We start from the raw sequence: 23,673 nt of genomic DNA on the forward strand, positions 1-23,673 counted from the left end.
TTTGTAAATTATTAACAAATCATTACCTCACACCTGTGAAAAATGCAGTTATTTATGACTGCATAGACAGTGAAATCCATTTTTATTAGTAAGATTTTTTGAAAGTACTGAATCAATTTAGCCTTCCCACAATGCCCTTCTGTCTCAGGCTGGAAGCATACTATCGGCCTCTGAGAGTTTTGGTGTCTCACCTGCAAGAAGTTGGGCAGCCCCAGCAGCTGTTTGGCGCTTTCCCAGTTGCATGGGCGGTTGAACAGCATGCAGATGGTGTCCATGACAACCATAATGCCCTCAGGGGGGCGTCTGTAGCGCCGCACCTCGTCTAGGTCCGATTGGCTGAGCGACTGCACCGCTTCCAGGGCTGCCTGGTAGAGAGGGCTGACCTTGGGGTGAGGGGAGGGACATTAACAGCGTGAGACGGTGTACACTGTGATGCAGTGAGGCAAAACTAGTCTGAAAGGATTCATTATAAAGTGTCATTATTAATTACTATCATCATTACCAAATGAACATTAATCAACACTCAGACAATAATAACGATAAGCAGCCCGTTCAATTTAAAGTTTGCTTTTACACCCAGCAAATATTAAAAATTAAGGTGAAAGTAAAGAAACAGGGGAATAACTGTAGTAATTAAGACAGTTTGAGAGCAGGGGGTTGAGAGTTTGATTCCCAGGTGAGGGAGTAGGGCGGCCGCTGTAAGGCGAGACAGGTCCTTCAGTAACAGGTTGTGAAAAAGAGTTGCGTGAGAGGATGATCTGGATGAGGGGCGTCCGACCTGCTGAAAGGCTTCATGGGATTCCTTCTGTGCCTGCTGCACCTCCTCCTCCAGCTGAGCGAGCCGGTTCTCCTCCTGAAGGCAGTGCTGCCGAGCTCGGTCGCACAACGTACGCCGAACGTCCACCTCCTGCTGCAGCCGAAGCAGATGCTGCAGGAGACACGGCGGAGTTACTGTGCGTACACACAGGGCAATGCACTCACAGACACACTTCCATGTCACTCAGAAGAGACTTGCTGTGCACACCAAGTCACAGCACACATGAACTGGAGGCCCACACGATTAGTTCTACACTGGTCAGATTTACCTGCTGCATTTCAGTCAACTTGGTCCTCAGGCTCAACACTTCCTGGCTGTATTGGTCAGCCTTATCAGTCAGCTCCTTCATCCGGCCCAAGACAGTCATGTCCCTACACAGAAATTAGAAAGCTACGGGAATGTTTTCATTCCTCAATTATATCTTTGGCTGTTCTCCCATCAGTTTATTTTCATGCTTCAAAGAACTGCTTGATTACATTGAAATGCACCACTTGTGATTATGTTTGTCTTCTGACCTCCGGCTTTCAATTACTTTGCATTCAAACACAATTATGTTTCTTTTAAACAAATAACACTGAGTACAACAGCATCATTCCAATGCAATCTAATTAATCCCAGAATGCTCCAGGCCATCATTTTCAAAGTTAAACTCAATCACTTGCATCACACACCAAACAAACCCCCCCCCACCCCGCCACCTCCCCACCCACCTACCTACCTGTTGGCCTGACACCTGCTCTGATCACACAGGTGTGCGCACAGGTAGAGGAAGTGCGTCACAAAATCTGCATAGGACTGGGGACCGAAGGGGTGCAGGTCTGGAAGGAGGACGGAGGCGTATCTCCATGACGACCGGTGAATCCCGGCCATGGCTTGGGAAATACTGACCTCAAGGTCAGCCCGGTCCACTGGGGGAGAATAACATAACAATAAAGAACAACATACACTGTGATTAGACACAGGAAGATATAAAATTTTATACATAAAATTGGATCAAAACACATCATATCACCAAAGATATTAGTCAGAATGTGTGTGAATACATATCTGTTTTGTGTGTGTGAGTGTGTGTGTGTGTGTGTGTGTGTGTGTGTGTATGTACTGTATATACAGCATGGCATTATGATACAGTAACCTCTTATATCCAGGTCAGACTGATGGAGATAGTCTTTCAGGTAGTAAGTGGCCACGTCAACCAGGGACTCTGTATCCCAGGGCTGGTACACCTCCACACAGCAGCAGAGACTCAGGACCCTGGCCATACTCCCGGCTGCCCCCGGGCTCTCTCCCGTCTGCGTGCCGCAGCCTGGAGTCAGGGGCAGCAGCAGGAACACGTGCACGTTCCTCTGGATCTGCTGGAAGTACCTGAGACACAGAGCCGGGTCATGCTCATGACCTCTCTAACGGGTCACGGTACCATGTGCTGTCAATCACAAAAAACTACATTTGTGCCATGTTACATGGCAAAAAAATGTAACATCTGAGTAAATTAAGTAAAAATAACAGAAATTAAATTAGAATTTCTGTCACACTGATGTACAGACAATGTTAATTATTATATACATACATATTGTATTATACAGCTAGATATTTACTTTACTGGATATTTACTTTTCTGGTGTGTTCCTTACCTCTCTGGCCCACGATCATTCTTAACGTGTTTGCTAGAGTTCTTCACCAGGGCGTTGATCCTCTGTATCACGGTTTTCCACTCCTTGGCGGAGTAGAGCCCTGGGTACGTCCTGTTGGCCATGGCAACCACCAGCTCCTCTCTGACCGCCTGGCTGGTGCTCTCATGCACCAGCACCACCAAATTCCCTCCCTGCACCCCTGCCTGGGCGGCCTCTTCCTTCAGGACCTCCCACACGGTCTGCTCATTCCCAGAATGCACCTCCAGCAGCCGGTACCCCATCAGGTTGGCTGCCAGGCGCAACGTGGTCTTCCGGCCTGTGCCCTTCCCCGCCCCAAACAGGGCCCCGTGCCCGCCGGGTATGAGCAGAGCGCGGAGAACGTGTGCCAGCTGACGCACCCCCTGCCTGTGCACCCCGTACCCGCGGGTAAAACTGTCGGCTTCTTGCGCCCGCTCTCCGCGCTTCATCGTGGAAGCCAGCTCCTGCACCAGCACCCTCAGGTCCTGCTTCTGGTAGCGGGGGTTGCACCCGAGGCTGCGGATTGGCTCAGACAGGTCTGGGCTGAAGACCACATCACAGAGGGTGGCCTTCATATTTTGCAAGACATGGAGGGGTGTGGTGGTGCTGGCTGTGCGCTCCTCTGCCTGGACAGTTGGCTCAGAACTGGTGCATTGTGGGAGCTGGGCAGCCAGCCTCCCACTCCTCTTCCTCTCTGGCTTTTCTGCAGGCTTGGCCTCTTTTGGGGGAGAGGGCCACAAGGCTGAAGGAGTCCTGGTGGTGTCAGATACAGAGTCTGGGCTGGACAGAGACTCGGTCAGCTCGGGGGTATGAAGTTCGACCTCTTCTTCCCTTTGGGTTAGAGCGTCCTTGTCGTGCTCTTCCGAGGGAACGTCACTCAGTGGGTCCTCGTCGCTAGTGCTGTCCCAGACACTGGAGTCTGAACAGCTCCCCCCATGAGAGGACTCCCCAAGCCCACCACCCTCTGTGTGATCCTCACTCTCAACCCCCAAGGTGAGCACGGTGGACTGGGCCCCGGATTGGCCCCTCTCCATTCCCTCTCTGCTCACTGGAGCTGTCGAGTGGCGCTCGCTCTCCTTAAGGGATCTCGCTGTAGCCGCAGCTGATCTGGCAGTCCGGGACTCATCCTCCCCTCTGTCCATCAGGGGCCTGGAGCACAACCTGCTTCCAAAGTTCCCCTCTGCCACCTGGGACAGCAGGGTCAGCAGCGCCTGGCTCTCCTCCTCGGCGCACAGACGGTCCCCGAAGGTGTGCAGGCACTCGTGCATCCAGAGGAGGGCGATGTTGAGCACGCTGGTAACTGAGCTGAGGGTGGCGGGAGCGCAGGCAGGCAGGCCGGAGGGGGCGTGCGAATCTCGGCGGATTCCGCGGCTGTTGCCTCTCCACGGTCTCCACATACACACGCCCTGGAAGACCTTCCGCAGGTCGTGCGCCGAGTACAGGAAGTGGGGCCTGTCCGGACGGGGCGGGAACTTCGCCCGCACGGCACGGTACAGGTCAAAGGTCGCGGCGATGATGCAGCCGGCCATGTCGGCGTGCTGGGGTAGGGAGGGAAGCCGTCCCAGCCACAGCTGCAGCCTGGGGGCGTGAATGGAGAACAGTAGCTCCTCCGACAGGCTGGGCAGCACCAGGACGGAGAAGAGGCGGAGGAGGCGGGGGGAGAGCCCTGCCCAGCCGGAGCCTCCCTCTCCAGGTGTGTCACAGGTGGCCAGGAAGCTGACCGCCCCAGAGCTGAGGAGCTTAAAGCGGCAGCCGTCGGAGGTGGGCAGGCTGCCTCTGGACATGCACTGGCGCAGGGTCTCGAGAGCCATGGAGGTCTTCCCAAAATCTGGGAGGAATGACACCAATGTCCAAGACTAGCTGTGTTATTAATTACATACTTAAATAAACATGAAATGAAAATGTCAGTTATGAGGATTAAATCTTAAGGCTACTTGTATTACTTGCTGTCTATTTTAGGTGGAGTGTCCTGATGCCACGGATACACTTGTGTTCTTTTGTGCTGGAAGTCGCTCTGGATAAGAGCGTCTGCTAAATGACCCTGAGTTTCACTGGAGGGTATCATATATCACGTACCAACTGGATGTTCAACAGTCACGCTTGTTTCACACTTTAAGTCCTTATAGGGGCAATTGACTCTCACCACAGGGGGCGTGATGTAGGTCATCCAGGAACAGCAGCAGCCCCGGTTGCCTGGCGACGGTTCCCACGGCACCCGCTCCTGTCGCCTGGCAGCCCACGCTTCCCAGCAGGTCCCGCAGGTCGGCAGCCCGCAGACGTGAGCTGGCCGGGAGGCGCAGGTGAGGCTGTTTCGGGCCCAGCAACGACTGGCACAGCGTGGTCTTCCCCGAACCCGACTCCCCCGCCACCAGTGCCGGCTGGCGAGCCTTCAGCATCGAGCGCAGCAGGTATGCGTGCGTCTCGTACTGTATGGAGACGGACAGGTCTGCAAGAGGTCACTCGGGGACAGTGGGATGAGGTCACAATGCATGCAGGGGAACTGCATTAGCTGTTTGGTAAGAGGGATTGATGGCAATAACAAACAAGGTGCAGGCGGAATGATAGAAACCAGTCTGACATAAGCGTTGCTGAAATAGTGATACGATCTTGTTCAGCTATGGGGTTTGTGTTCTGAAACGATCTCGCTAGTTCCTGCACTTTCCAGCACAGAGGCAACGACAGTGACAGTGACAAACCTAATGGGGAGAAGCCTGTTTTAACACATACTTCATAGTTTACCATGAGGCTGTTAGGCTTGGGGAACACAGACCTGTGGGATGGTGGTGTAGGACACCTGGAGACCCCCATTCTGAAGCCTGTTATTGGTTCCGCTACACGTGTCCCCCAGTGGCCCCTCGCTGAGATGGACGAGGTGCTCAAACACTAAGCCTTCTGCCGGCAGCACCACCCTGTAACGGCTCTCGTGCAGCGCTTTGCGGGCGAACCCGTCAAACTGCGGCCAGTGCCTGAAGGGAGCCCACAGAGCAGCATTAAACCCTGCCGAAGCTCTGAATGAACCTCTGAACCCTACCCATCATAAAATTTGTTAAATCATGTAAAACAAATTAAAAATAGGTTCAGGAAAATTAATTAAGTTTAAAGGTGGGTTCGCCCCATTTTTGCATCATGTGTTTGCATCATCACTCTTTTGATGAGAAACACTGAAATAAATATTAATAATAATAATAATAATAATAATAATATAATAAATATCCCTTCCATGTGAATTCTGCTTATTTGTACAGTGCTTTGGGGGTATTTAGGGACACTGGGAATTACAGGGATATTAATGTCCTGGGTTTTGTTTTTCTAGTTTCCAAAAAAGTATTCTTATCAAACACAAACCCAGTGGAGAAACAACAGGTTACAGTGTATAGAAGCATTTTCCTCATATCAAACAGGAAACCATTCAGAACTGAATAGATGATACAGCACCTAGTGAAACAAACCTCTACAGAAGTCAGAATCCCTGACAGTACCTGGGATGCAGGTGTCCACCAAAGCCCCAGATGTAAGCCATCACAAATACATTCCTAGCACGTTGCTCCTGCAGGGCTGAGGGGATCAAGGGGTCCAAAGGGGGGTGCTGACAGACACTGGGGGTCCCCTCTGTTAGCACAAGGTGAGAATAACAGGAAGTGGTAATAACTAGGATTCAGTGATACACTGACACTGTACTTACATGCTCTACTTCAAAACCTTGTATTTTTCCACTCCCCTAGCCACTCCCACTATGACTCTGTTATTGTCCACCCGTCCACAACTCCCCTCTGATGTTCCATGGTTATAACCTTTACTGGTAAAATCAGGGAGGTGAAATTACAATATACTAATGGACACTGGTTCATCAATCCTTATTGAAATTTATACCTACAAGTATTTTTTCAGAGACCCTGAGACTTCGATACAGAAAGAAAAAACAAACAAGCCAGACAAAATGTAGACACTGGGCTAACTAGGGTCATTATCCATTCATAATAATTCAGTAGTACTAATTACAAATATAACTGGAGTTACCCGTTTTGTCAGTGTGCTTAGGTGAGGCTTTCAGCTTGCTCTTCCCAAACTGTTCTAGCAGAGCATGGAAGATCCTGATGAATGACATTACTTCCTGAACCCCGTATGAGACCTCATCGGTTGATTGGCTGGCTCTTGCCCCTCTCTGGGGAAGGACGGGGCTGAGCATATTCTGCCTGAGGAAAGTTAGGGTGCTGGGAAACAGGTCCTCTGCCAGCCGGCTCCACAGATTCAGGGGCCACTGGTCCAATGCTGGATCCCTGCTCAGGGTTCCCAGCTCCGCTTTCCAAACATCACTCCACAGCTCCTTCACAGAGTGGTACACCAGGCCACAGCGTGTGACTACTGATGGGGATGCGTCCTCCAGGTCGACCGCCTCGATCAAAATTTTCAGCTCTCTGCCCCACAGGTGCACTTTTTCCCCAGTGGGGAGACACAGGGATGGGTCCTCAGGGTTACAGAGGGTACTGAGGCGGTCCAGCCAGCTGGGTCGACCCAAGGGCTCCCCGTCCAGCACCAGCCACTTCATCTTTGACATCTGACGATTCCTCTTCTGCCTCTGGGAGGAGTCTGGGATGGAGGAGTTGTTGGTGGAGCAATCAGAGGTGGAGGACTCAGAGGTAGCGATGTCATGGGGCTCTGAGTCTCTCAGTACTTTTGTTAGGGCTCCATCCCACCAGGAACTCGGCTGCCCATGGTAGCTGCCCCAGAGTTCTTCATCTGACAAGGTGTTGGGGAAAATCACCACTGTGTCAACTGAGCTCCAGGTGAGGACTGGAGAGAGGGTGTCCCTGTCTGTGCCTTTATCCATACTACAGGGAGGCTGGACAAACCCGTCCTCCACAGCCCTGGATGCCAGCTTCCTGAGCGCTCCAGCCAGAGCTTGGTGGCAGGCTGTCTTTCCACTCCCTGCAGGTCCGATCAGAACCACGGCTCGGGAAAGCTTCATTGAGTGGTACAGCGACAGAGCACTGGAAAGCATGCAAGGATTAGGGTGGAGCCCAGTCTCCTGGAGCTCCTCCACCATGGCTTCCTTCAGGGTGGCCTCTTCTACCTCCTCTCCTCCTTGCAGGGCATAAGGAGTGCAGCGGGCAGCCTGAAAGACTTCCTCAAAGATGGCTTGGAAGTGGCTGGCCTTGCTGTGGTTGGTGATGGCTGACAGTACAACCGACGTCACACCTTTGATGATCGCTTGCTCCTCAGCTATTGCTTGCAGAATGGCAGCACACTGATTGGTGCGTTTGAAGCAGTCTGACCGGACGCCTTGAGCTCCACCCTCTGATCCCTCGGGTGCTCTCAGAACCATATCGAGCAGCTGCCTCTGTCTCTCCAGATCCCCCTTCACCACCTTGTCCTTGCCAGCTGGTTCTCCTCTATGTGTGTGGTGCAGGTACATCCTAGCAGCAGCAATTAGTTTGTTCAGAAACACTAGCCATGAAGTTGAGCCACCGCTAACACATTCAGGGAGGCAGCCTGAATCCTTGGCCAAGCTGAAGAGAGAGAGTAAGCGGTGGCTCACAGAGCCGGCCTCTGAGAAGCCCAGGGCAGTCAGGGTTACCTCAGCCATGACCTTGTAGTCAGGCTGGACCAGTGATATGGGCCTGGTGGCAACCCGCAGGTTCTCTGGTACCTCAGCTGTGTACCCAGCCGATGATATAAGTATGCAACCATAGCCAGATTTGGCCATAATTGTTTTCCCGGCCAACGATATCTGCACCTTGTCAAATTTTGTGCAACCTTTGTTGCTGCCTTTGGGTGTAGACATAAAATCATCATTTTGAGAGGATAAATGAGTACAATGCTTGGTCTGGAGCTCGCCACCTTGCCGTTGGGGTTGGATAACATTGAGTAGAGAGGAGAGGGAGTGATGAATTTCAGAGAGGTGCTGTCCCAGGAGAGACAGTGCTCCCTGGGTCATGGAGTTCACAGAGTCTAAAACCAGCCACACTCCAGTCTGCAGGGCACCAACCAACATCTGCAGTACAATGCTGGGGCTCATCTCTCGGCAACAGTGCAGGGTTACTACCTGTCGGCCAAGGGCTTGCCCTAGGTATACCACAGTCTTCCCTTTTCCAGACATACATGGCCCCCTGACGAAACCGCACCTGTAACAGGTGAGAGCCAGGAGGATCCCAAGAATCGCTCGATCTGAGGAGGGAGTGTTGACCATCATCCAGTGCTCTGGTCCTAAGTATTCATAACCATAAGGCAAATGGGAGCCCAGGATGTCAACAAAGCAGGAGGGGTCATTACTTTCAGAAACTGCAGTCAGGTGGCTATGACCACTTTGGTCATTAATGCTCAAGTGGTACTTCATCATCCGGTGCCACTCAAAAGAGGACTCCAGGTCACCCTTCACTTCCATGAGCCCAGAGAACTGATGCATGTGCTTGATGGAGAGCAGCACCATAGCATGCAGCACAGTCACTGTATGATGGGACTCCAGCGACTGCCCTCTGCAGCCCATAGACTGCTCCTGGACCAGCTGGCACAGGGTCTGGAGCTTGGTGGCGTAGTGCTCTTTTAGACAGACCCGCTTAGCCGGTACTGGGTCCAGGAAAGCCTGTTGGACTTCTCTGCACCACTGAGCCTCTTCTACCACCAGGAGGCACTGTAGAGGGAAACCAGAAATGTAGCTCCATGAAGAAGGTGGCTCTTCTACCTCCCTCACATCCTTTACACCATCCACCTCACTGGAGCATGAAGGAGACAAGGGGCACTGGGGGGTGTCCTCGATCTTTTCATCTTGGTCCTGGTTCTGGGTCTGGGTCTGGTCCAGACTTTGGTTCTGGTTCTCCTTCTGGCCCTGGGCGAGCTGTCGGGCTACAGCACATTCTTTCATGAGCCGCAACATGGCAGAGTGGAGCCGCTGCTCCAGCTGCTTCAGCCAGGCCAGGGAGTCAGAGCTGGGCTCCAGGGGGCAAAGGAAGGGGATCTTTTCCCCAAGGCCCCCCACCACACCGCACACCCTCTGCTGAGCATCAGAGAGGTCAGTTTCATCAAGGTCAGGGGACTTGTTTCTGTCGCTGTCGATGTCTAGCCGATGCACCCCCCGGAAGCACTTTCGCACTGTCCGCAGCAGGTCAGAGGGTGTGGGGTTAAGAGAGAGGAGCTCCGTGACCTCCCTGTCACTGAGGAAGCAGAGCCGGGGGAATTCCCTGCGAGGGGAGTCCAGGAGGTGCAGCAGCTGTTCGGATATGCCCTCCATGGTGGACAGCCCCTCACTAAGGAGGACATGTAGACTCCGCCCGTGGACACGGCCGTGCGTCTCCTCGCTCTCTCCCAGCTGCACAAAGTTCAGAACACGTGGGTCGCCTTTCATAGCCTGAACCACCTCCCGGTACGTCTCATCCACCGGACAGAATGTCTGGAACTGTAAGGGAAGAACATCACAGACAAGCCTGCTTATCCTGTGAGCTATGGATGACGCCTGGGACCATGCAACTATTCAGTCAATATTTCAGCCACTGGTTTGAGCATGCCGCTCCAGGCAATACAAATATTCCAAGTACAGCTAAACACAAAAGGTTCACCGCATGAAAGATTATTTTTAACTACATCTTCAACATTAATAACTAAATATAATGAAAATAAAGTGAAGAATATAAATGAAAAAAGTGAAAAAGCCGCCTGTCCAATTTCAACAGTACAAAGAAAATGGTCCAAATTCCCTCAAATGGCTGATAAAGAAGAGAACAATCACACAGATACATTTTTAATGGCCAGTTATAACTCACCAGCTCTGGTTTCTGAATCATGACTCCTGACTCATGAAACACCTTGCTCAGAAAGACCCATTTCAGCTGGTACCTTTGCCAGAAGCCCAGCAGTTTCTCTGCATGGTTCAGAAAGAAAAACTGAATATGTCAAATCAACACAAAATTATGATTAAAAGAAATGTTTATGCAAAGCACAACAAGGTCTTCAGGATAGGTATGGAAAGCTGCAACTGCTTCTATATGATGCAGTTGTCTTCAGACAATCTGTGAGCTCTCCATTGTAACATAAATGGAAGTAAACATAGCTTGGATATATACACTAGCCATGAAATCCACCCAGGCTACATTTCACAAAACTCATAACAAGCGTCAGAATATTATATAAATATACAGATGCCAGATTGTGTACACAAATATAGATCTACTGCTTTATTTTGCCGTTTTCATTGGGTATTAAAAAATAGCGGCCTGATATTTAATTATGCTCTCTCCAGACATACAATACATGGTCATATATTTTTGCAACCACAGAAACCAGGGCATTGCATCCCTCCTGATTTAAAGTATCTCACTATAAATCTAGGCTGTAAAGCCTATCCAAGCTACACCCCCAAGTCACCATAAAATTTCAGCAACTCCTCGTGAATTGTCCGTTAGTCTACAGTATACAGTACCGAGCTCCTGGATCCGCTGAACCCAGTGCTCCACCTCCTGTCTAAGCTCAGTCACATGGGGTGATGACAGCAGGCTGGAGAGGGTCATTACGCTGTCCTCTGTCTGAGCCTGTAGGGTCTCCAGCCCTGGGAGATGAAGAGAGTAAGTGTAAAGAGAGAGGATCACTACTGCTGTTATTCCTGTACCTATAATAAAACCATACAGACATATACATAAATTATGAGAGAAGTGCGAAATATGAAGTGGACACTAATATAAACTCTAAATATAATATGGCATTAAAATACCTTGTCTTATATGTGGATCAAATGTGATGAAGTACATTTGATTCATGGTTGGGACCCCTATGCCCCCCTCCGCCCCCACGTCCTCCTCACCAATGACAGTGAAGGTGCCACTGTCACGAGAACGCTGCACACGGGCACTGCGCTTCCTCACATGGCCACTGGAGGGAGCCCTCCTGTACGCTGACCCCGGCTGCAGGCTCTCATCCTGCCACACGGTCAGGATGAAGTTTGCCAGGCGGAAAAGTGTCCCTTCCCAGATGAGCTGCAGCTTTCGGAACGCCTGCTCCACATCTGCCTCGGACTTCGCCTCCTGGCAGACCTGCAGAGGAATGTATGACGTCATGTCGCCTACGGTGTTTTGGTAAGGTGTGAAGCACAATGTATCTCTTTGGTGGAGTTTAACATTTAATGCAATGCTGTTCAAATGAGAGAAAATCATGGAAACTGGTAGCACAATAAGAAAAGATAAAAAGGAGAGAAGGAACTCAGCTGGTCTTAATGGGTAGCACTACTCAGATAGAAGAAATGTTGAATTGGGGTTTAAAGAGCTCTCCAGCATCAGAACACTAGGACTGGACTGTGAACCCTGCTCTTCTCCTTACATTACAGTATATTATTGCCATTTAGCAGATGCTCTAATCCAGGGCGACTTACATAGATTACAAATTTAAATGTTACCCATTTATACAGTTGGATATTTACTGAGGCAACTCTTGGTTAAATACTTTGCCCAAGGGTAGCAGCGGCCCAGCAGGGAATCAAACCAGCAACCTTTTGGTTATGAGCCCTGCTCCTTGCCACTATGCTGTACTGCCGCCCAATGCTACTCTCACCTTGCTTATCATGTTCCAGTGGTCCGGTAGTTTTTTGGATATAAGGTCTGCGACAGTAAGGTTCCACTCTGGGGCGTACGACAGCCCCATGCCTGCAGAGAGAAGATGAGGGAAGCATGGAGAGGCTGTGTGGAGGGGTTGGGGGCTCTGTGTTCATGACAGAAGCATTAAGGGGGTAAACATGGACAGGACACTGCGACTGAACCCCAAAGTTAAGTACTGCAAATACACTTCTGTACTGAACATATAAAACAACATGCCTGGAAAGTAAAAATGTCTTTAAGGCAAAATGACTAGCCCTGGAAATATATGCAGGCTATAAAAACTAGACTATACTATACTATAAAACAAAAAATAATGTAATTAATAGATGCAGTGTGTGAGATGTTTCCACACCTATGCATGTTGCCCTTACCCGTACCTTGTCCGTGTGCCAGTGTCTGCGAGTGTGTCTATACTTGTCTCACTAGTGTGATCGTTTGGTCACCCTGACTGCACTCTGACCTTTGAAGATGGCCCTCCAGTGCTTGTGTCTGAGCAGAGGGCTGCTGAGTTCAGCCAGCAGAGGCAGCTGCTGACTGAAGCCCTCCAGCAGCTGCAGGGTCTGCTTCAGAACTGCGTCACATGGAAGGAGGGTCCTTTCCAGCACCACAGCCTGCTGCAGCCACTCAGCCATTTTCTCCTGAGCGTGGAGCACCACAAACTACCACCAGGGGGCAGAAGTCAGCGATCCAATGTCTTGAGACAAATGTCTTGAGATTTTTACATTTAACACTGAATACGGCATACACTGATATTCTATTTAATCAACAAATTATTTGTGAACTTACTGTCAGACTAAAGAAAAGAGCAGTATGTGTGTTTATCACTAAAATATTGTCAACAATTACATGTAACCTTTTTCACTTTTGCTTACATATTGCTCACTATTAATAATTTGATCAGTTTGTTTTAACACTTGCTTCCTACTACATTATATTATCGTCAGTAATAAACAATACGATTGCCCCTTTTGGTAAATCTGTGTAGGGTACTTTCTTATCATTTTCAATGTTACTCACAATATGAAAGCCCTGTATTTGTTCTTGTATGAGTTTGCTGCTGGACGTGATTTCTTGTACCCCATCCTCACCTTGCTGAAAGACAGCTGACTCCACTCCTGGATCTGAGTGGTGGACACACTTAACAGCTCCCATAATCCTTTGCGAGCTTCCAGCTTCTGCCTCTCTTCATCCACTAATGACAAATCCAGGCCCTTTCCTAAGGAGACAGAGGAGGTATTAGGTACACAACATGTACACACTTTCTGTCATCTTAACATGACAAAATAAATACAAATCAAAATGGATCCAATTAGTTTTTAGAAGAAAGACAGAGCTTCAAGAATGCCTTCTGTCTGTGTGTCACCATCTTATCTCTGCAGAGGTGGGCTCTACTTTAGGCTTTGACTGCAAAACCCTATTAAAACAATCCATAGAAAACCTTACCATACATTGTCAAAATTCTAAAGGGCTTCATGTGAGGACCATCATGACTCAGACATTTAAGCTTTAGTTTTAGTATTAGCTTTAATGCTAAATCAGTTTATATTCAGTCTATTTTTGTCACATTCACACGTGGGCAGCGTTCACCGCTGCTAATGAAAGATCCCTGTGTAGTAAGAGATGTAAACAAGGCTATCCTTCTATGACCCTCAGGACTCATTTCTTGTTGCCTTTACTGAGCTGCCTCTTCCTCTGCATCACATCTCAGAGTTAACACAGCTCTGATGATGCAGTCAGCTAAATAAAACAAAACATTTTTAGTAAGCAGCCAGCTGGGTGTAACTCTTCTGTTATTTTGCTGTATTTTTTTTTGATTAATTAGCTAATTTAGTCTGATATGCACATTTTTCTCAGTTTCTGATGCGCTGCTGAAATAATTGGCTATGTCATTGTCCAAAATCAAACAAAACTGCAAACAGAATTTCAAACAGCATTCAGCCTCAAAGTAACTGTGAAAGCACATATAGCTCCATGCTAAAGCTAACGCTCCTGGCTAACACTACAGCCCTCTCTGGTCCACCCAGGCAACGCAGCCCCCACCTTTCTGACCTCTTAGATTTGCGCTAATTCCGCTCAGCTCCTCCAGCTGTGCAGCGGTCTTCCTGAACTTCCCGCACATGGACGTGAGCTGGGCCACCGTGAGGGTGGCCTTCTGGGAAGGGTCCACATAGGGGCCGGAGGTGGCCTTGGACACCAGGCCCCGCAGCTCCTGGACCAGAGAGGAGAAGGTACTCTCCAGGGTGTCCACCATAGAGGGCAGCCGCTGGCTAACCGTCTCCCCAGCTCTCCTCAGCAGTGGCACAAAGTGGTCCCAGAGGTTCACCACCTGTGTGTGTACAGACAAATCACGTACAACTTCACCACAGCAGTACAGACACACACAAACAGGCGTTATGCAGAGGGACAAAGCAAGCAAAGAGCTCACAGAAATATTGACACGAACACTAACATTTAAGGTCCATCAGACAGGCATAAAAATGGGTTTGTATGAAGCAGGAAGCTGGAGGCCTGAACGCTCACCTGTGCCTCCATCGCTACTTCCTCTGCGCTCAGGTGCCTGTAGTTGACGCAGATGGTCTCCTGGAGAGACTGCAGGTACGTGTGCTGGTCCTGCAGATCACCTGACATCCTCTCATACTGCTTCACCTGAGGGAGGGAAGTGAGAAGAGACAGTGAGGCAGAGATAGGGGAAACTCAGGGTGTTATGAACGATGCGACAGGTGAAGGAAGTTAAACAGCAATGAATAAAACCAAGTGAGAGTATGATTTGGTAGGATGGGGAGGGGTGTAATTGCTCTTTATTTCTCATTTTTTTTGGCCATCCAAACACATTCTCAGTCATTTATCCTTTTGCAAGGTCTGCTCAAAGTCTGGAGAAAGCCATTGAGAGTATCCTTAAGTCTCAGGGTTGGAACAAGAGGAAAAACACTGTGATTCATGGCTGCAATTTAAAATCCATTTAACGGCCAAGCAGCTGCATTTATCACTATTTATTATTTATCTAGAATAATACATCTGGTTTCAGCAGCTTAGAATTCAAAGTGCTCTACCTGACATTTTAGTCAAAAATAAATTATTAAAAGTTATTAAAAGTCATTAAAACTTTCTTTCCATAAACTTTAGTTTGAACAGCTAAAATCCTTTGTCAGACAAATAGAATTTTTTTTTAATTATTCAAAATGTTATTGGCTTGGAATGACCATATAGACTAAAGAATTTCAATAAATACATAAAATACACGACAGTCACATGAAATTCTTGCAACAGCGTATTAACAAAAGGTACGAAATGGAAATGGTAAGCGAGAGATGGGCCCAGTACCCTGTCAGCGTATTGAGAGAACTCATGCAAGTCGCTGGGTTCTGCCCACAGCCAGTCCAAGGCCTTCTTCAGCTCCGACGCTAAGCTCTCTGACCGCTGCTGCAGCTCCCTGGCCAGTAGGGTCAGAGCGTCCTGCTCCACAGAGGAGAGGAGCGGACCTGCCAAACAGAGACATTTATTAAACAACAACATAAACATTAAAGGGCACCTAGAGCTGCTCCACAAAAAAAAATTACACTAGTTTATACACCAGCCAAAGACAGGCAATCTGCCTGGTGCATGTGTTTGATATGACCAACCAAGGTCTATCCCTTTGTTTTCAGTTTCTAGTGCACATTATTACATTACATTATTATCATTTAGCACATGCTCTTATCCAGAGGGACTTACATAGGTTACAGTTTTACCCACTTATACAGGTGGATATTTACTGAGGTAATTGTGGGTTAAGTACCTTGGCCCAAGGGTACAACAGCAGGGAACCAAACCAGCAACGTTTTGGCTACGTGCCCTGCTGCTTACCACTATGCCACACTGCTGCCTACACATGTACGTGCACTCAAGCACAGACACATAAATGTGCACAGACTTACTCACCTATTTTCTCCTGGATGTGGGAACAGTGGATGGTGATCAGCCTGTTGGAGGTGGTCACAGAGGCAGGCACTGATCGGACTCTCTCTGCCCAGGCCCGCACCTTCTGGATGTGCTCATGGTAACGCTGAGATGGCCAGCCCCTCATGGTCTCCAGGCTGTCTGAGCTCCACTGACTGCAGACCAGGTGGACATCCACCAGCCAGGAGTACCCCTCACACAGCCTCTGGACCTCCAGCAGGGCCTCCTGCCCAAGTAGGAGTGGGGGACCATATGGCCATTACATGTTCCAGATCCTGATAACACTGATTCCTCCAGCAATATTAGGTAGTGTGAATATAAACATGGAACAGTGTTTTAAGTATGGTCAAGGTTGACAAGAAATTTCACAATATTGAAACAGGGAACAAATGTATCAATATTAATACCAGACACTGATGGAAGCTGTACATTCACAATGATAATATTACCTGAGTGATCCTGGCCTGCTCTCTATCGGCCTCCTGTACCCCGGCACTGACACCGAGCTGCCACTCCAGCTGCCGAAGGGAAAAGGGGTGGTATTGTCCCCGAAGTCTCCGCCCCTGCACCCCCAGAGGACACACCTTAGGCAGCATCAGTCCAAGGAGCGACATGTCGAGCGATTTCAATCTGGGGGTGAAGCAGGTGCCCCGCTCCCTGTTCCCGGGATCTTGGAGGAACATGGAACATGCTATGGAATACACTGAGTTGTTTCAAAGGCACATGTTTCTGTTAAAGCCTGTTTGAATGAAAGAACCAGTACAAACTCAACCTGCACTAAGCATGTAATGCCACAGTGGAAGTGACCAGGAACTCAAGGGGCCCCTCCCCTATGCCTCACCAGCGGTGCCAGATACCCCTTCACTACAGGCTGGTCTGGGATCAGCAGTCAGATCCTGAGAGACACTGGCAAATGAAGCACTTCCTGTCACCCAGTCCTTTGATCCTGGAGACCAACTGCAAGAGTCAAACACCTGCAAGGACAAAACAGGATAGAAGAGGCCATGTGTTTCAGTTCATGGTTTGGGGAGGGGGTTTCTCCTGACACCCCTAAAGTGTGATGGTCTTAAAAACAGGTGGACAACTCCCTCACCATGAGGATGGCTCTGGTTCAACAGGTGAGTTGAATGAAGCAACTATTTGGATCTAAAATCTCAGGGTATTTGTGATCACATCAAAACTAATATTTTATTTAACTGGTTAAAACTGTAAAACCAGAAACCTTTCCTGTCTGTTGAAATAGGTTACCTATTTTTATGCTACGGCTTCTTCTCTGTCCTAATGCTAAAAAACACAAATTTGCATACAAACAAGGTAGTGCTGTTGTATCCCTGACTAAAGTGCAGTACCCCATTCTGTTCCAACATCTCCCATTTGTAGATTTTGCTGTTTTAAATCAGTTAAAATGACTAGTCATTTTAAAATCATCAGAGCAGTGTGCAGCAGGACTATGTGCTGTGAGTGCAGCAGGAATTCACCTGCAGGACAGAGTCAGCCACTGACAGGATCACCCCCCGCAGGGTCTCCTGGAACAGGTGCATCGGAGGCAGCAAGGTCAGCTGACCATCTGCTCCGAAAAGCAGCTCCGCCTGGAAGAGGCTCCCCTGCTGAGGCCTGGCTCTCTGGCAGGACCAGCACAAGGGGACACCGTTACCGCCACAGTCAATGCAAACGCCAGGCACAAAAGTCACAAAGGAAGAAAAATCTCTAACCTAGACAGAGCACACTTACATGCAGGTATAGATACGTGCATGAGGTGGAATATCCAGACATTACTTGGCATCCACACATCCAATAGATGCAGCAGTAATGGCCTCAGATATTACTGCTACATCTACTGTTCTGCAGCAGCAGGTCAGTAATTTGGAACTGTGCTTAGGAACCTTGTCTTTTGACCAGAGGACACAAGTTAATGAGCAGGATTCTTTATCTGAATAATATCAGAAAATATCTTGCTTTATTGTTCTGTTTAACATATGCAGCATATGCAAGAAGTAAATCAAAATAGGACAGAATTATTATTATTACTATTATTATTATTGTATTAATAATAATAATAATAATAATAATATGGACTAACTCAATAACAATTACAACTATTACGACTATAACCATTACATTACTTGTATTGTATAACCTACGATCGAACATCCTCTACACTTCACAGTTATCTCTATCATCGTGGTCATTAAATCTTTCATCATGCCCCCACTGCCGTCCTCTCACCGTCATGACGCTGTTGATGAAGGAGGTGACCTCTCGCTGGACGACAGTGACCATGCCCTGGACGATCATGTGGTCGGCGAGGGCGGCCATGTTGCCCAGGTGCTGCAGCGTGTGATTGGCCCAGTCCAGCTCCTGCCTCAGGTCTCTCTGCAGAGCCAGCTGCAGGTGGAGGGGCTGGCTGGGGTGGCTGGGATGGATCTGCTGCCTCTGCTCCACGCTCTGCTGGAGGTCCTGGTGCGCCCCGTAGCTGTCCTCCTGCACCTAGGGGTAGCGGGGGTGGGGGGGGGGTTATGGGGTGGCTCCACAGAATAGCATTTGTCTGAGACCTGGAGGGAGTCTAAGGCTTTTTCATTCATGGATTATTTGTTTGTAGCTATTTCGCTTCCCTGTCTGAATCTGTAAATGTACTGTGTTTGAGTTATTTGCTGAAACCAAAAACACAATGTGTTAATTACACTATGCAGTTGAGGTTGGGCAATAAAACAAACTTCTTAGACTCAAACTCTAGCTGTCAGGTTCATTAAATTTAATTGCAATGTGTAAACTTCTTTTCTTTCCATCCCATGATTTAAAGAGAGATAAATGCAGCGTACCATGTTCAGTATAAGAGCCCGGTACTGCAGAAACGTCTTCAGCAGCTCTTGAGCTTCTTTATTCCTCCTCAAGAGGGCGCTCTGGAAATCCACAAGTGTGTAGGTCCGGGAGTCATCCTGGGGCAGCCAGTGCACACTCTTAAGCTCCTCTATCAATCTGGAACACATCAGACAACATTTACTCTCCCAAATCATATTACATCCTTTACCCAAACAGAACTGATGTTAACCAAGCTTTAAACTGTGCAGCAGGGTAAGTTCTTCCAATGCCGGAAACGCTGGTTATGATTTGCATTGAACTTTTGAGTAATCATAAAACTGACATCTCTTGGCAAGGAGGTCAAATCAAATTAGATGGCATTTTTATAACAAATAAATAGCTTAAGTTTGAATAGATCTGAATAGATTTGCAAGGAAAACAGCTGAGTCAGACAGTAAATTATGGATTTATGTAAAAGATTAAGATCAAAGCTGAACGTTAAGGGGAAGCACCTGGAGAGATGGAGGAGGGCCTCCCTGAACTGGGGCACCACCATCAGCAGCCGCCCGTGCAGGATGTTCCGAGAACGCTGAAGCACAGTCTGCCGCACATTCCTGTGCCACCTGCAGAGGGCAGCAGCGCACATGTCAAGCTCCGCACAAGCACCAGTCCTGGCTGTGTGCGCAGCACGGACAGAATTTCAGAAAAGAGGCCTCTTTGTCCTAGACTCCGAGAAAAGAATTTATGGAAATGTTCACTGCTTAATATTTACAGAACACCATGAGCTTGGCAGTCAGTGTAATTCAAAAGAAATGTGTTTGAATAGACTGCCACTTACTTAAAGTCATTATTCAAAGATAAGGACAAAGCACATTCAGTTTAAACCGACTCACAATGATTCAGGGAACAGTCTGAGCAGTAGAGGTATTTAAATCTATGAATCTATGAATCTATGAATGGTGAAAAAGGTCATTCTCAATTTGTTTTCATTTTTGTAAACTGCTAGACAATTATGAGTTCAGCAAAAAATTATAGTTACTGAATATAATTTCATGCTAATATCTGCGTTCTACAAACCATGTTATTGGAATTTATGGGCCATAGACTTTAAACGACTGTGTTAGACCAAAAGGACACACAGCGGGGTGGCAGCGTAGCATAGTGGATAAGGAGCCGCACTTGTGACCAAAAGGTTGCTGGTTCAATTCTCCACTTGGGCACTGCTGCTCTTGGGCAAGGTACTTAACCCTGCCTCAGTAAATATCCAGCTGTACAAATGGATAACACTGTTAGAGAAAAAACTGTAACCAATGTAAGTCACTCTGGATAAGAGCGTCTGCTGAATGCCAATAAAGTAACGTAACGTAAGAGTAGTGTAAGAGCGTGCGAGCGGTCACCGGCTGAAGGGCTTGCGCAGCCGGTAGTCTCTGAAGAAGGGAACCCCCTGCAGCAGCGTCCACAGCAAGGCCTCCCGGTGCCACTCCGCCAGGGTCAGGTGCCCGACGCTGCAGCCATCCCGCACATGCAGCACCGAGGACGGGGAGAAGATGTAGTGCTCCGCCCCGGCCTGGTCGTGAGGGACCACGCGGAGGTCGTAGGGCCTGGGACGGCGAGACACACGGCCGGGCTTACAGACAGACAATCAGACATGTTAACCTCAAAGAGAGGCTATTGCAACCATCTATTCAGAGGCCCCATGATGTGATCACTGCACTCAGGCATGAAGAGTAGATAATGATGACTAGGCTGTAATCACCTCGAGTGTGCTATGTTCACACTTGTTAATGTGAAAATGTATCAGTGGATACCTGTGAAAGGTATTTCTGTGTGTGAAACAGACTCATATGCCATCTTCAGTGAAAATTTAATAAATGGGGCAGTTTAATATTTTGAAAGGTAAGTACAAAAAAGAAGTGCTTACGGGAAATGATGGGGCAGAAACATTTGCACAGTTCAATGTAAGAATATTTGGAAATACCGTCTTTTATGGGACAGGGATATGGTTGGAAATTTAGGACAGGACATAAATTTGACTTAGGTTTGCATGACGTGCAGAGACAGAGGACGAGCAGAAAATTAAATCATTAAATGAATTAAAGTCACCTATAAGGGCCCCCTTCCACAGCTTTCAGGTGTAGAAACTGGAGCTTTCCGAGGTGTTTCTTCTTCGTAAAAATCTCCACCACTTCCATGCCTGTCAGTGGCTCCAGCCTGGGCCTAATCTTTTTACGTGCTGTATCAGTGCCAGTGGACTTCTCAGGAGGTGGTTCTACATCTTCAGGACTGGATAATGGATACAACAAAGACATACGCCTCTTTAACCCTTTCCAGTCTAAATGATGCAGTCGCAATACGAATATTAAATGTATATGACAACATTTGGCATATAATACATTAATACATTCAACAGGGATGTGTGGTTATTGATATGGGAACATCGCAAAATAGAGGTTACACCAGGTTATGTAAGAACCACCAACTTAATCAAATCTTTTTTTTATTTTTTGGAAATTACAGATGGAATATTACACTCACCTTTCCACTGTGGACTCCTCACACGAGAGTCGAGTGGCAGCGACAGGAACGTGGACCCCCAGTGCGGAGGCCATCAGACGGGGCCCCTCCGACCACAGCGCGTCCCTCTCCGCCACTTTGGGGCCGACCTCCGCCACGAGGCGGGGGAGCTCCGCGACAGACAGGGGGGCAGGGGGAGGGGACAGGGTCCCGGCGGAGAGGGGCCGACCCAGGCGCGGCTCACGCATGAAGGCTGGGGTTGGGCGTGTGTAGGGAGGCCGGCTGCGTGATTCTGCTAGCGGTAACTGAGGTAAGGATCCCATATTAGGAGACCTGATTAAGTCTGTCCGCTCACTCTTCTCAGCAGGGCTCGTTGTGCGCACTGGGACAGTGAGGGCCCTATGTCTGGTATCCCTCTTGGTTGAAGGCATTGCTGTCTTTGTGTCTATAAAATTAGCACTCGGCAAATTAGCACTTTGAACTGAATTTGAGGCTTTATACGTTTGCATTCACGTTCAGTGATATGCCAGGCCTTTCTTTCAAGCCATCCTGCTTAATGTAAAACGCAAGACAGAACACTATCTGAGATGCTTCCACGGGAGTCTGATGACAATCCTTGCAGTCGAGGCTATGGTGACTGTCGTTTCCTTCACTTTATTCAATTGCAGTTTCTGTAGCCATATATAGCTTAAAATTCACAAGCCACTCTTAGCAGCATTGTAACCCACTCTGTTGTGACTGTTTTAAGTTTCCAGATGGATTATTATTTATCATCGAACAAATCACTTAATTTTATTGAGCTTATTGTCACATTATGAGAGGCCCTTCGTTGCGATAGCCACAGCTTATAAGATAATTGATGAAACTCAACACATACGCTGCAACAATCACCAATTATATTTCCACTGTGTGATCTAATTTATTTCCATTCTTTACACATTTTTCTCCTCAATGCACTACAAGGACCTGTAAATATTGTTCTCACACGGCGCGAATTTGGCTGTAGGGCAAATGTTAAGGATTACTGCGCGCGCCAGGAGGTCTGGGCATGAGCGTTAAATTATTCAGCTACTGTAAAGCTCTGCTGTTCCAATTTAGCTGCATTAGAAAACCGCGATGATACATGGTAAACAAGAACTGGGAAACCACAAAGCATCTTCATAAATACAGAATTTACAGCCACGAGCTTTACTCGTAATTATTTCACAGCTAAATATAATCTACCCACAGATGACACTACGCTTTTAGTGTGAGTTAAACTCAATCATTATGTGTTATGCGAAAAAATTGAGCTCTGTTAATTTTAATGGAACAGTATCTGTTTGTTATAAACGGCCCTGTAGAGGCGTATGAAACAACTCTCCGACAACAGAAAATATACTTTGTTGTTATATCACTAAGAAAATAAGTTTTAATATTAAATTACTTTACAATTTTCCTGTACATTTAATTTCTGTTGAGTCTCGACTGTTGTCTGGCAGAACTGTGCATCTGCCATGACAAACAACTAATTCGTTTATCATTACTAAACCCGGTCAAACCACACGACGTTCTGCAACTGAATTAAGTAACTGCGCCCTAAAACATAAAATTTCATTACTTTTCGTAGCTCCGGTTGACCATCAGCGACCTCCCAATACCTAATGTTGAAACAAAAACCAAAAATCAATGCAGCTTACTGAGCCATCGGCCTACAAACGTACACAGCTGAATCAGAGAACACTGTCGAATGCACCGCTTCGTTGCCAGCAGCGTTATAAAACACAATCACCCCACAACGCAGTGGAAAGGAGAACAAACTCACCCCGCGTCCTAAGTATTCCTTTCTACCACGTTCGCTAACGATACAGGTTTTATTTGCTGTAAAAGGGCTTGACTTGAAAGCAGCTAGTTCCCTGCCTTATATGATTAACCCTAAGTGGGGAATAATTACATGTTTAAACACGAATACTGTCCCTGTTAATTTTACTTTGTATTCATCCGTTTTTGTTTATTCTCACCGTACAGCTCAAATCTGGGCGCAAGCTCTTAAGAGTTCACTGCAAAAAAGTTTGTTACAGTTCCCATGGTCACGGACTACGCTACGGCAACTCAAATGGCCAAGTAGATTAAGGGAAGTTAAGGGAAGTGTATCAGAGCTGCAACAAGTGCGCTCCAAATTTACAGCAGGGACTTTTTGCAACGCAGGACCTGTACTGCCATAGAATTTTTAAATGGGTATTCCATATATTTTCGGTTTGTTTTTGATGTGTTTCGAGAGCAATCACGCGCCCCTTTTTCCTAAAAGGACCAGAATGAGCGCCGAACGGTGTCATATTTGTAATAAATATATGTAGTTTTGAAAAGGAAAAGCCAAACTGAGATAACATTTATGATATTTTAA

General features: G+C 47.8%; 1 protein-coding gene across 1 annotated transcript in view; it reads right to left on the bottom strand.

Annotated features, from left to right (window-relative positions):
- The window catches only part of LOC118783782 (dynein heavy chain domain-containing protein 1), a 30,405-nt gene extending 8,867 nt beyond the window's left edge, over nt 1-21,538 (bottom strand). The window contains exons 1-29 of the mRNA XM_036537739.1: nt 21,312-21,538; nt 20,880-21,059; nt 20,174-20,377; nt 19,289-19,399; nt 18,797-18,953; nt 18,204-18,464; nt 17,456-17,599; nt 16,427-16,540; nt 15,960-16,203; nt 15,363-15,520; nt 14,562-14,687; nt 14,091-14,367; nt 13,130-13,257; nt 12,502-12,700; nt 11,998-12,089; nt 11,255-11,483; nt 10,877-11,002; nt 10,221-10,318; nt 8,305-9,856; nt 6,484-8,232; nt 5,946-6,075; nt 5,237-5,432; nt 4,610-4,892; nt 2,449-4,294; nt 1,953-2,182; nt 1,536-1,725; nt 1,086-1,188; nt 796-928; nt 192-379 (exon numbers count right to left, since the gene is read on the bottom strand). Coding sequence (XP_036393632.1) covers nt 192-379; nt 796-928; nt 1,086-1,188; nt 1,536-1,725; nt 1,953-2,182; nt 2,449-4,294; nt 4,610-4,892; nt 5,237-5,432; nt 5,946-6,075; nt 6,484-8,232; nt 8,305-9,856; nt 10,221-10,318; nt 10,877-11,002; nt 11,255-11,483; nt 11,998-12,089; nt 12,502-12,700; nt 13,130-13,257; nt 14,091-14,367; nt 14,562-14,687; nt 15,363-15,520; nt 15,960-16,203; nt 16,427-16,540; nt 17,456-17,599; nt 18,204-18,464; nt 18,797-18,953; nt 19,289-19,399; nt 20,174-20,377; nt 20,880-21,059; nt 21,312-21,538 — 9,675 coding nt within the window. The remainder of the gene's footprint in view (nt 1-191; nt 380-795; nt 929-1,085; nt 1,189-1,535; nt 1,726-1,952; nt 2,183-2,448; nt 4,295-4,609; nt 4,893-5,236; nt 5,433-5,945; nt 6,076-6,483; nt 8,233-8,304; nt 9,857-10,220; nt 10,319-10,876; nt 11,003-11,254; nt 11,484-11,997; nt 12,090-12,501; nt 12,701-13,129; nt 13,258-14,090; nt 14,368-14,561; nt 14,688-15,362; nt 15,521-15,959; nt 16,204-16,426; nt 16,541-17,455; nt 17,600-18,203; nt 18,465-18,796; nt 18,954-19,288; nt 19,400-20,173; nt 20,378-20,879; nt 21,060-21,311) is intronic.
- Between the last annotated feature and the right edge of the window lie 2,135 nt (nt 21,539-23,673).

The sequence above is a fragment of the Megalops cyprinoides genome, chromosome 9, assembly GCF_013368585.1.
Source record: "Megalops cyprinoides isolate fMegCyp1 chromosome 9, fMegCyp1.pri, whole genome shotgun sequence".
NCBI classification, from domain to species: Eukaryota; Metazoa; Chordata; class Actinopteri; order Elopiformes; family Megalopidae; genus Megalops; species Megalops cyprinoides.